The following is a 14,337-nucleotide window of genomic DNA, read 5'->3' as shown; positions in this document are numbered from 1 at the left end:
ACAGTGGCAGTGGAACATACAATAGTTGACAGTGACAGAACAGTACATGGAAAAGAGTGAAGGAGAGAGTGCCACTGAGCGAGGAATAAAGAGAGGGGAGGCAGTGGAAGTGGGTGACAATGGGAAATATGAAGAGAAAGATATTGACAGTAGCAGTGGGAAGAAATGAATGATACAGTAGCAGTAAGAGAGACCAAGAGGGAAACAGTGACACAGTAACAGTGAGAGACTATGACTGTGACACAGGAGACAGTGACAGTTAGGGAGACAAAAAGAGTTAGTGACAAGCGGGAGTAGATGTGTGTGAGCGACATACATGACGGAGTAGTGGGTGTGAGCGACTTACAGTTAGGGGACCTTGTGAGAATGATAAAAGAGCATGAATACGTTCGCATGCCAAAATTTTTGGGAAAGGTTTTAAAGGAGCTGAGGAAGACAAGAATGAGCCAACTATTCAGTCTCTTTTGAATGGCAGTATACAGTAGCTTTTTTTGTGCTCCGATAGGAGCATTTTTCCGCTGGTGCCTATACGAAAATTGTTTTTGCGTCTTGTACTGTGATTGAAATTTTTTGTCCTGGATAGCTTGGTTGGTGGAGTACTTGCCCGCCAGAGGCAAAGATCCCACGTTCGAGCCCTGGCTAGCACATAGTTTTAATCCGTCAGGAAGTTTCAGATCAGTGCACAATCCGCTGTAGAGTAAATATTCGTCCTGGAGGGAGCAAATACCCTACAAAGTGAATATAAAAACATAGATACCCGAAATCTGAAAGATATAGATTTGATATAATTTATTATGTGATTGGCATGCAGTCTCACTGGCGATAAACTGCAAAATCAGTCACTGTTGCACGCGTACATGCACACATGCAGAGCTACATTCTCTCAGCCCCAGGTGTATGGTGAACTGTTACCTCTGCTCCTTCCGTTACTTATCTTCTACTCAGTATTTCCCGTTTTCGTAAGTGTAAAAGATGTAACAAAATAATGAAAGGATAGCTCTGAGTTTGAATTCAATATTGGCTTAGGGATTGAAGTTTATCAAAAGAGGTAGTTGTGTGTTGCGTGGAAGGGAAGTGCCAGATAATGGTAGACTATTACGATAACATAAATTTGAAGTCTGCAGAGCACAAAATGCTGTGTGTGGCAGAAGCAACTGTCCACTTAAGTAACAACTAACAAGATCAAATCAGGCACTTTGACGCCTGCATGACTGTCATATACTTACAGGTCTTGTCACACTAAGGTACCAGTATACTGCCAACATAATGATCTCATAGATGATACTGGCTTAATTACATGTGAACAACATGGCGATTTTTCCTTCTAGTTCTGGTTAGAAGTAATTGAGAACATAAGCAGTAGAATATTAAATTTTATAATTTTAAAACAGAAATGAATGTTTGTCATGTTTATGTAAATACTCCCGCCTATGGCTTCCTTGTGCAAACCGTACAATGGTTCCCAGGACAATATCTCTGACATAGAAATGTTGGTGTTGGTCATCACTCGTCCTAGTGAATTTGGTCATGACATATATCCTCAAGATCACCTCAGGCGTTTACAACAGACGAATAGAAGCATAGTCTTTAAAATATTCATTGGGTATTAAGGTTTCAAACAGCTCTATTAAGAGCTGGAATTTGGATCCATTCCCTAAATGACATAGAACTTTACTGTTCAAGAAATGCTTTAATCATGACTTCAGCAGGTGCATTGATATATTGCATTCGAAATGTGTATACATAACTAATTAAGATCATATAAAATATATTAAAGCTACTATGTTTTACATCAAGAAAATGCAATCATTTTATAAAAAACACAAAAGTTTTATTATTTATAATATTTTACAATAATTTATCAGTCACACACTACTTTTAATAGTCCAAGAAGGAACTGAATACTGACTCTTCAAATAATTTCAGACAAGCATTCAGTTAGAACTTAGACTACAGAGAAAATAATATTCAAGATTCACTACATTAAAACATGTAATGAATGTATCAGGTACAAGTAAGTCTATTCATGCGCTATAAGTAAACTCAATTAGGTATGGTACACACTCCTCATTACGATTAATGAAAAACATGAGATGAATGTTTGTGAAGGTAATTATCGTTTTTCTTTATTCTCAAAGACATTTGTCCACATGGCTCCTTTATATATATATTCAATTACAGGTTAACTTTACCACTTCGTTTGAATAAAAGAAAGTTACAGGAATCATATTTTACTAACGAGTTAATCTACTGCTTCCCATCTGGTAAAATGTCTCTTTAGAATTTGGAAGCTTGATTTACAAACTGTATTTAAGAACAGATAGAAGGGCATAATCACCAAATTTAGAGGTCATGGTTGGAGCAACATTGGGAAGTAATTATGGAATCTCTTAAACTAGTATTTACATAGTAGTGCTAAGAATAGTGCCTCCTTGTTCTGCTTCCCCCCACCCTTCCCCACCTGAATTGTTATTACACCAATATATAGCCAAAATGTAGATATCTGACTATTTTTTTTAGTTTTTTTGTTACAGGTGCATTCAAAATTCTATTAGTTTATCTTACAACTAACCAAAAAAAGCTAAACAACTGTGGCACAAACAACAGATATAAATACATAAATCACTTCCAGATAATTGTACTCAGCCCATACCTATCTGTCATCTTACATCTTAACATTTGGAGTACTTGTACTGGCTTTTACTGTCTTTCCCCGTATTTGTGCAGTCCACATTTATATCGTATTATCGCCATTGAAGATATTGCCTGCTGACATGAGTTTTATTCTGTATACAAGAACTCATTTACATTCACTGTTTAAATCATTTGTATGCTCAGTAATAGTCTTTGTTATTACACAGAAGTATAATGCAGTTGAAGGCAGCATTGAGAGAATTATGTTTTTGTTTGTGTTAGACTTTTCATTTAGCAGTTATAAAATGCTTCTGCAGATATTTTTATTGTCACCATTCACTACTGACTTCGTCAAATCACTTCTTTTTACTTTCTCTCTCTTTTTACATTGTATCCCTATTTGCCAACCTCGTCAATTTTTCTCACTACTTTTCTTCCGTCTTTCTCGAGTAAGATATTATTTCGATTCCGCAATTTTTCAGTTATTCCCAATATTTTGAGTTTAGCTTCCTGCTACTATGATGTCTTTGTCAACAAGCCTATCCGTGCAACAGAGGGGTGCTTTTCATCCCACTACGTATTTCTGTTTCAAATTATTTCTGAATTTCATGGAAGGGATGATTTGGTAAAAATTCAGTTTGGTATTTGTTGAATTTCCTTTAGATGAAATGAAGCATGGCAGAGGAATGATAATCGACTGGCAGGCTATAATGAAAGATATTAGATCAGGCAACCTCTGCAATCCAAAATAACGTAATAAAAATTATTTTTTACACACTACATAATCTCTAAATTAAAAAATAACAGATACTGTAACATTTTTGAACAGTTATTAACAAAATTGCTGACTGTTTAAGACCACAATAAGAATAACCACAGTTGTATTATAGCTATAACAGAAACAATAGTACCCAGTTGTTGGTTTAATATTGTTGTAAACATCTGAAACTCGAATGAAATTTTCTTGTTTTCTTGGTTAGATAACAGACTGTTAGTCTGCTAATAATTCAAGAAGATGTCATCGCTGAAATTCACCCTGAGAAATCTACTTCCTTATATGACAAAAATTTAACAGAATGTTTTCATTTTCTCTACAGTTCATAAATCAGGTTTTTACATGTTAGTTGAATGATGCTTTGCAATAAAATCAACTTGACGAATCCTGAAATTCATGTGGTTGCATTTCAGACATAAAACACAATTTGGTATTTTTCAATGAAACTGTTGTCATCAGTGTATGAGAGCAGCAGTACTGTGTAGCTGCTGTCATCACTTGTTGTTCAACATAGACAAATACTATACACGAGAACTTTTTCTTCTCTTTCTGTATCCAAGAATCATAGCTACTCCAACAGCAGATGCAACAAGACATATTGAAACTATTGCAGCAATTGCACCAGTGCTGAGACCTGCAATGACAGAAAATAAGAATCAATATGAGAAGAAAATTCGATATATACATACTTCATTAGTGCTGCAGAATGGAATGGTTTGTTGAGTTAATGACATAGAGTAATATATCACAGTCTGAATTAGTTCGTAAAATTCTATGAAACACACTCTCTCTCTCTCTCTCTCTCTCTCTCTCTCTCTCTCTCTCTCTCTCACACACACACACACACACACACACACACACACACACACTCACTTTACAAGTGAACCTATAGAGGTTTCAAATAAAATAAGAAAGTAAATAGCTATACATGCTTTGCTATGCTCCATAACAACAGTCGTGCAAGGCTTCGTTCATTAAAGTACTTTACAACTGTGGCGGATTTGTCTACCATGAATATGTTGCAGAACAGTTGTAGACGTCTCACAAATAAAAATTTGTAATATTTCAAAAATCAATATTTCCAATTGACTGCAGGATGATTCTGCTGCAGCTAACGTATGTTTCGCGTAAGGACCACAGAGTTAAGAGAAATTATGGCTCGCCAGAAGGCTTGTAGATAGTCGTTTCTCCCTCGATCTATTTGTGAGTGGAACAGGAAAGGAAATGAGTAGTAGCCGTACAAGATACCCTCCGCCATACACCATACAGTGGCTTGCGGAAGACATATGCAAACAAAGATGATGTGGCGTGATCACTACTTTCTCTCATGTGCCAACCTATTCAATCAGAGTAGCACTCAAGCATCTACATCCAACGTTCATAATTATTGGTTGATGTGTTGTTGTTGTTGTTGTTGTTGTGGTCTTCAGTCCAGAGACTGGTTTGAAGCAGCTCTCCGTGCTTCTCTATCCTGTGCAAGCTTCTTCATCTTCAATACCTCCTCATTAGTTATGTAATCTACCCATCTAATCTTCAGCATTCTTCTGTAGCACCACATTTCGAAAGCTTCTATTCTCTTCTTGTCCAAACTATTTATAGTCCGTGTTTCACTTCCATACATGGCTACACTCCATACAAATATTTTACGAAAAGAATTCCTGACACTTAAATCTATACTCGATGTTAACAAATTTTTCTTTTTCAGAAACGCTTTCCTTGCCATTGCCAGTCTACATTTGATATCCTCTCTACTTCGACCATCATCAGTTAATTTGCTCCTCAAATAGCAAAACTCCTTTACTACTTTAAGTGTATCATTTCCTAATCTAACTTCCTCAGCATCGCCCGACTTAATTCGACTACATTCCATTATCCTCGTTTTGCTTTTTTTGATTTTCATCCTATATCCTCCTTTCAAGACACTGTCCATTTCGTTCAACTGCTCTTCCAGGTCCTTTGCTGACTCTGACAGAATTACAATGCCATCGGCGAACCTAAAAGTTTTTATTTCTTCTCCATGGATTTTAATACCTACTCCGAATTTTTCTTTTGTTTCCTTTACTGCTTGCTCAATATACAGATTGAATAATATCGTGGAAAGGCTACAACCCTGTCTCACTCCTTTCCCAACCACTGCTTCCCTTTCATGCCCCTCGGATCTTATAACTGCCTTCTGGTTTCTGTACAAATTGTATATCGCCTTTCGCTCCCTGTATTTTACCCTGCCACCTTCAGAATTTGAAAGAGATTATTCTAGTCAACATTGTCAAAAGCTTTCTCTAAGTGTACAAATGCTAGAAGAGTAGGTTTGCCTTTCCTTAATCTATTTTCTAAGATAACTCTTAGGGTCAGTATTGCCTCACGTGTTCCAACATTTCTACGGAATCCAAACTGATCTTCCCCGAGGTCGCCTTCTACCAGTTTTCCATTCGTCTGTAAAGAATTCGCGTTAGTTTTTGCAGCCGTGACTTATTAAACTGATGGTTCGGTAATTTTCACATTGTCAGCACCTGCTTTCTTTGGGATTGGAATTATTATGGTTCAGAGGACTATGGGACTTAACTTCTGAGGTCATCAGTCGCCTGGAACTTAGAACTACTTAAACCTAACTAACCTAAGGACATCACACACATCCATGCCCGAGGCAGGATTCGAACCTGCGACCATAGCGGTCGCGCGGTTCCACACTGGGGCGCCTAGAACCGCGCGGTCACACCGGCCAACTGGAATTATTATATTCTTCTTGAAGTCTGAGGGTATTTCCTCTGTTTCGCACATCTTGCTGACCAAATGGTAGAGTTTTGTCAGGGCTGGGTCTCCCAAGGCTATCAGTAGTTCTAATTGCATGTTGTCTACTTCCGGGGCCTTGTTTCGACTCAGATTTTTCAATGCTCTGTCAAACTCTTCACGCAGTATCATGTCTCCCATTTTATCTTCATATATATATATATATATACTGATAGAAAAAAATCGTAACACCAAAAAATAATTAATGTGGACTGATGAAATTTCGGGAATACAATTGTCTAGGTGCTTTCTGGAAATGATTATCATTGCAAGGTTACAGGTTAATGCAAGCGTGAGATAAACCATTGCAAATGTGAAATGTAGGTACATTAATTACCGGTATAACCGCCAGAATGTTGCATGCAAGCAAGCAGACGTGCTTGTATTGTGGTGTACAGGTGCCGCATGCCAGTTTGTGGGTTGCAGATCCATGCATGTTGCACTTGGTCGGTAAGCACAGGGACGGTTAACGCCGTTTGTAGAAGAAGCTGGAGTTGTCGTTCAATAACGTCCCATATGCGCTAGATTGGAGACGGCTTCGATCGGGCAGGCCAAGGCAACATGTCGACACCTTGAAGAGCATGCTGCGCTACAACAGCGGTATGTGGACGACCGTTATTCTGTTGGAAAACACCCCCTGAAATCCTGTTCATGAATGGCAGCACAACAGATTCAATCACCAGACTGACGTACACATGCGCAGTCAGGGTGCGTGAAATAACCACGAGAGTGCTGATGCAGTCATATGAAATCGGACCACAGACCCTAACGCCAAGTGTATGTCCAATGTGCCTAGCACGCATACAGTTTGGTTGCAGGTCCTCAACTGGCCTCCTTCTGACCGACACAGGTCGATCACTGGCACCGAAACAGAACCAACTTTGATCAGGAAACACAACTGTCCTCCAACCAGCGATCCAGTGACCTCCCGCTTGACAGTACTGTAGTCGGAAATGGCGGTGGTTTGGAGTTCTTGGAATGCACACTACAGGACATCTACACCACTGGCCATTAAAATTGATACACCAAGAAGAAATGCAGGTGATAAACGGGTATTCATTGGACAAATATACTAGAACCGACATGTGATTACATTCTCACGCAATTTGGGTGCATAGATCCTGAGAAATCAGTACCGAGAACAACCACCTCTGGCCGTAATAACGGCCTTGATACGCCTGGGCATTGAGTCAAACAGAGCTTGGATGGCGTGTACAGGTACAGCTGCCCATGCAGCTTCAACACGATACGACAGTTCATCAAGAGTAGTGACTGGCGTATTGTGACGAGCCAGTTGCTCGGCCACCATTGACCAGACGTTTTCAATTGGTGACAGATCTGGAGAATGTGAGAACCAAGGCAGCAGTCGAACATTTTCTGTATCCAGAAAGGCCCGTACAGGACCTGCAACATGCGGTCGTGAATTATCCTGCTGAAATGTAGGGTTTCGCAGAGATCGAATGAAGGGTAGAGCCACGGGTCGTAACACATCTGAAAAGTAACGTCCACTGTTCAAAGTGCCGTCAATGCGAACAAGAGGTGAGCGAGACGTGTAACCAATGGCACCCCATACCATCACGCCGTGTGATGTGCCAGTATGGCGATGACGAATACACGCTTCCAATGTGCGTTCACCGCGATGTCGCCAAACACGGATGCGACCATCATGATGCTGTAAACAGAACCTGGATTCATCTGAAACAATGACGTTTTGCCATTCGTGCAGCCAGGTTCGTCGTTGAGTACACCATTGCAGGCTCCCCTGTCTGTGATGCAGCGTCAAGGCTAACCACAGCCACGGTCTCCGAGCTGATGGTCCATGCTGCTGCAAACGTCATTGAACTGTTCGTGCAGATGGTTGTTGTCTTGCAAACGTCCCCATCTGTTGACTCAGGGATCGAGACGTGGCTGCACGAACCGTTGCGGCCATGCGGATAAAATGCCTGTCATCTCGACTGCTAGTGATACGATACCGTTGGGATCCAGCACGGCGTTCGGTAGTACGCTCCTGAACCCACCGATTCCATATTATGCTAACAGTCATTGGATCTCCACGAACGCGAGCAGCAATGTCGCGATACGATAAACCGCAATCGCAACAGGCTACAATCCGACCTTTATCAAATTCCAAAACGTGATGGTACGCATTTCTCCGCCTTACACGAGGCATCACAACAACGTTTCACCAGGCAACGCCGGTCAACTGCTGTTTGTGTATGAGAAATCGGTTGGAAACATTCCTCATGGCGGCATGTTGTAGGTGTCGCCACCGGCGCCAACCTTGTGTGAATGCTCTGAAAAGCTAATCATTTGCATATCACAGCATCTTTTTCCTGTCGGTTAAATTTCGCGTCTGTAGCACTTCATCTTCGTGGTGTAGCAATTTTAATGGCCAGTAGTGTAACCTTCTTGTGACCAGTAATCGTTGACCAAGAGCTGTTGCAGGACGATTGATTCACGGATCCAGTTATATGGCTCCTTCCGTGTTTAGCGATTCTACGACTATGACGAGTGGGGCCTGAAGATGGCATCAATGTAATGCCGAAACTGGTAGCACATAGAAGTTCATAAAATAAAATAAATTTCTACAATACATACGGCTGTTGGTAAATTATTGCATCAAGAAGCTCATGCCCGCCGTCGTCCCACGATCCGTAATGGATCAACGAAGATTTTCCATTGGCGTCACTTCTTACCCCACCTCAAATGTCACTTGCGACTGGCTGTAAAATGAGTGGCTAATGAGAAGCTATTCGACCATTGTACCCCATTCTTTTCAGCTCCACATGCACAGTCATTGTACCTACCTGCTAGCATCACTTCGCAACTCATGAGTGAGTCTTTCCTCTCATTTCATTCGAATTTTTACAACCAGCCTCAGCAATGCTGGGCGGTCCTACTCCTTCACTACATCAGGTCCGGCATGTTTGGATGTAGCTGTGTTTATTCCTTCGCGTTTCCACTTCACACAGCCTCATAACCGACACTCGCCTTGGGTAGCTTTAGAAGGGTGTAAATGCCCGCAATCGATTTGTTACTCAGGAGACATCCAATGACCAGTCCACCTTCGAGGTCACTGAACTCTGCTGAAACACTCATTATGATGCTACCCTACTGACAACACAATACTCCCCGCCTCCTTCTACACTGGCAGGTCCGCCTCTCGCGACATCTAGTGGTCAGTTCCTCACTACATAAGCGAGATAATGGAGTTAAATGAATCTTATCCATAGTGGATGCTGATGAACTCCATGACTGTTCCTTTATAGGGTGTAGAAAAATTTACGCTACCAGTCACAATAAAAGGTTATTTATTCGTCACGTGACAGGTTTCTGGCTTGCGCCCATGCTCAGGTGTTTTTATACATTGATATACATGTTTGTATTGCTGGATATCACTGAATAAAAAGAAAGAAAATTATTTGCTGGTGACTAAACAGATACAAGTGGTCACTCCAAAACCCAGGCGATCATTGTAGGCAAAACCCCTTCCCTCCGCCTCCTTGATTTCTATCTAACCATCTATGGCCGTCCTATCACCCTCACCCCCACCCTTAAGTACCTTGGCGTCACCCTCGACCGTCGCCGCTCCTGGATCCCCCATCGCCGGCCAATCCAAGCCAAGACATGCTCCCGACTCCGTCTCCTCGAGCTCCTCTCCGGCCGTACGTGGGGTCTGGACCCCTCCACCATCCTCCACACCTATAAATCCCTCATCCGCCCTGTCCTCTGTTATCTCCGCCCCCCCCCCCTACCTTTTACAAATCCCTTCAGATCCTTGAACGCCATGCTGTCCGCCTCGCCTATCGCATCCATCTCCCCTCCCCTACGTGGATCCTGTACGACCTCATTCCGTTCCCCCACCTCCACCTTTTCCTTGAACGGATACAGATCCTGTACACCTCCTGAAAACTCGATCCTCCTCACCCGCTTGTTTCCCCCATCCTCTCCAACCCCCCCCCCCCCCCCCCCACTGCCGCACCTGTATTCCCACGTCCCACCCGGTCTCCATCTCTCCACCCTCCTTACCCTCTCCCAAGGTGGCTTCCGCTAACTCCCCCTCCCTGATGATGTCCTCCTCCCCTCCATCTACCCCTCCTATCAACTTTGATCCTCCCCCCCACTTCTGGTATCTTTTCCTTTAGGCACCCTCCCTCCCTTCTCTTCCCTTCCCTTCTCTTTCCTTTTCCATCCCATCCCTCCACCCCTCTTCCCCCGGGCTTCCCCTCCCCCTTCTTCCCTTCCCCCTATCTCCCCTGCCCATGGCATCTCTGCTCTCCCCCCTCCCTCTCCCACCCCTCTCCCCCCTCCTCCTCTCTTGGCAGGTCCCCGAGGTCCCCGGACTCGCACACGCTCAGTGGACATTCGCGCGCCGGAGATCATCGCCATCAGTGTCTCGTGTGTGTGCCTTCCTTTTTGTGTTTAGTGTTCTTTCTCCATCACGCCACCACTGTTCACATATGCCGTCACAGTCGTCCGTGTTTTGTGCGCCGTGTCAAAGGGTTTTAGTGTTTTTTCTCGTCCAGCGTGAACAGCTTCATGTTTCTTGTTTTTCGTGTCTACCGTTTTTGCCCGCCATTTTTATTGTATTCTCTGTACCACCTTTCTGTCATGTTTATTGTACCACTAGCGGCTGAAGAGCGGCGTACTATGCTGCTGACAGCCCACATTTGTATAAGGTGATTAAACTAACAATAAAGAAAAAAAAGATACAAGTGGAACAATTGTAAGTGTCAGGGGAGCATTTGTCGAAAATATACCTTCACTTTACATAAAGATGAAGCATCATTATTATAATTACGCTGTGGTCACAGTTTTTCCATTTAGTTGCACATTTATTTATCATTTTCACGTCCATGTTTCAGTTTTATAAAATTTCGCTGCATATTTCCTTACTGCGACGTGCACTCGTGACATAAACTGCGTTTATGTACTAACATGTAGGCTATGGTCAAAGACTTTAGATATAGGAGATGTAAAGATGTTGCTCATACAGAAACATGTAGGTTATGGTCAAAGAACTTGCTCATAGGAAGTGCAAGGATGTTGCAGACATAGAAACTTAAAAAGCTATTATAAATTGCGAAGGTCTTTGATCCACATTATGAAATTTTTTGATCCTCATTTTCGCTCAAGAACTTAGATCTAGGAAGTACAATGCTGCTATGTATATGAAATTACTAAAAGCTATTACAAATTAAAAAATGATGGAACTGTTTTGAGCCACACTGTTGTCAGAGGACTTAGATCTAGGAAGTACAATGATGTTCTACACATGATATTTTGAAAGCTATTACAAATTACGAAAATGACAGTCAAAGCTTGTGTTTACAATATGACCTTTACAAATTACGATAATGGCACTTGAACTGTTGTATGATTGCTACATTAGATTTCCATATCATATTACTTTGTTATTATATCAGAGTATAATGAGTTTTTGTTTTTGAATATTTCAAGAAATATGTGGAGATAAGATTTGTTTGCAAGCTCCACTTCTTCGTTGAGAATAAGGTGTGGCGAGTTAGAGCTGTGGATGTAAGTTTCTAGCTCTTCGAGCAGATTCATTTTCTTTCCTTTGTTGACAGTGAGTAGTATTTGTAGGTTGTCTGTAATGGCTAAGGCTAAGTAACCATGGTCCTTTAGATGCCTTGCAAAGGTGGATTTATCAAAGTTATCAAAGTTATTTAGCTGGAAGGCACCCACATGCTCACGGTATCTTATAGAGAAACTCCTTCCAGTTTGGCCTGTGTAGAAGTGTGGGCAATCGTCACATAAAAGTTTGTAAATACCTGATTTGTGGTGGCATTGGTTATTTGTCGTACTGTTGTGGACGATGTGCTGTTGTAGCTTGTTGTTAGTGCTGAAAGAAATTTGAATACCAGTTTTCCGAAAGAGGTTGGCAATTTGGTATGAAATTTTACCTATAAAGGGTATGCGAGCAAATGTGTTTTTCCTTCTTGTGAATCTGATTTAGGAGGTGTTCATTGTTTCTTTTTGATTTTATTATTAAGTTTATCAATTAAATCTGGGTTATATCTATTTATATGTGCAATTTCTTTGATAGTGATAATTTCTTTCTGTTCGTCATGGGGGCTGAGTGGGATTTTATATACACTATTAAGTACAGATCTGAAGAATGCCAATCGTATACATAAAATCCGACTGAGCCCCCATGATGAACAAAAAGAAATGAACAGTATCAAAGAAACTGCACATAGAAATGTTTGTATGTGAACACAGTCTATGTCACCAGTGCACGTCGCAATAGTGAAATATGCATCGAAATTTCATAAAACTGAAACATGGACGTGAAAATTATAACAAATGTGCAATTAAATGGAAAAACTGTGACCACAGCGTAATTATAATAATGATGCTTCATCTTTATGTAAGCACAGATATATTTTCCTCAAATGCACCTCTGCCACTTGCAATTGTTCCACTTGTATCTGTTTAGTCACCAGCAAACAATTTACTTTGTGTTTATACAGTGATCTCCAGCAATATAAATATGTACATGAATGTATGAACACCTAAGGATGTGTACAAGCCCGAAACCTGTCGTGTGGCGAGTAAATAATCTTCTGTTGTGACTGGTAACAGTCTTTTTTTTATACCGTGTAATGGAGTTAAGCTGCTGAGTTGTCGGTTAATACGTACAGAGTACTGAAAATTTTGCTACCTTTGAGACTGATTCACAGTTGACGCCATAGAACAGAAACACACACACACACACACACACACACACACACACAAACACACACAAACACACACACAAACAAACAAACAAACCTGGTATGGATACAGTGTGCGGGCTAGGTCTGGTGGGTAATCTCTACCTAAGGGGGCTTTAGTAAGACCTCAGTGTACAGGTCATGGGGGTGCTCGTTCATACCCTCCCACACAGTCTTGACACCCATGGGCAGCGCATCTTCAGTGTTAAAGAATCCCCTACGGCCTTATTAGCAACATTATGTATGAATTACTTCACAATGAGGCTGGGAAAATGCAGTCAGTCTGCAAAGGACACTGCTTAGAAAACGCACGTGCATTCCATCTTAGAATATCGGTCTGATATGGAGGACCAATATCAAGTAGGGCTAACTGCGGATACTAAAAATATTCGAAGTTTGGCTGCACGACTTGTCACATGTTCGTTTGACACTTGGAAGAGCGTCACGAAAATGCTGCCGTCTTGCGAAAGCCCCGTTATAAAGTATCAACAACGAGTATTAAGTGAAGAATTTACAAATATACTCCCCCCCCCCTCCTCCTTGCATAATGCTGCCATAAGGACCACGAGTACAAATTTAAACTGATGACAGCATGCACAGTTTTCCATGCTCCATATTCAATTGGAGCCAGGCGAAACCCTATCATGTGGTTCAATGAGAAGTATCCTGTGCCATGTACCTAACGGTGATTTGCAGATGTTGTTGTTGTTTGTTGTGGTCTTCAGTCCTGAGACTGGTTTGATGCAGCTCTCCATGATACTCTATCCTGTGCAAGCTTCTTCATCTCCCAGTACCTACTGCAGCCTACATCCTTCTGAATCTGCTTAGTGTATTCATCTATTGGTCTCCCTCTACGATTTTTACCCTCCACGCTGCCCTCCAGTACTAAATTGGTGATCCCTTGATGCCTCAGAACATGTCCTATCAACCGATCCCTTCTTCTAGTCAAGTTGTACCACAAACTCCTCTTCTCCCCAATTCTATTCAATACCTCCTCATTTGTTACGTGATCTACCCATCTAATCTTCAGCATTCTTCTGTAGCACTACATTTCGAAAGCTTCTATTCTCTTCTTGTCTAAACTATTTATCGTCCATGTTTCATTTCCACACATGGCTAAACTCCATACAAATACTTTCAGAAAAGACTTCCTAACAATTAAATCTATACTCGATGTTAACAAATTTCTCTTCTTCAGAAACGCTTTCCATGTCATTGCCAGTCTACATTTTATATCCTCCCTACTTCTACCATCATCAGTTATTTTACTCCCCAAATAGCATAACTCCTTTACTGCTTTAAGTGTCTCATGTCCTAATCTGATTACCTCAGCATCACCTGACTTAATTAGACTACATTCCACTCTCCTCGTTTTGCTTTTGTTGATGTTAATCTTATACCCTC

General features: G+C 41.4%; 1 protein-coding gene across 1 annotated transcript in view; it reads right to left on the bottom strand.

Annotated features, from left to right (window-relative positions):
• Positions 1 to 1,670: 1,670 nt before the first annotated feature.
• Positions 1,671 to 14,337, bottom strand: part of LOC124606960 — a 197,208-nt gene continuing 184,541 nt past the window's right edge. The window contains exon 10 of the mRNA XM_047139098.1: positions 1,671 to 4,043. Within this exon, the coding sequence (XP_046995054.1) occupies positions 3,931 to 4,043 (113 nt within the window). The 3' untranslated portion in view covers positions 1,671 to 3,930. The remainder of the gene's footprint in view (positions 4,044 to 14,337) is intronic.

This window comes from Schistocerca americana, chromosome 3 (genome assembly GCF_021461395.2).
Source record: "Schistocerca americana isolate TAMUIC-IGC-003095 chromosome 3, iqSchAmer2.1, whole genome shotgun sequence".
NCBI classification, from domain to species: Eukaryota; Metazoa; Arthropoda; class Insecta; order Orthoptera; family Acrididae; genus Schistocerca; species Schistocerca americana.
The sequence above is the reverse complement of the archived record's forward strand: the minus strand, read 5'-3'. Positions and strand labels throughout refer to the sequence as shown.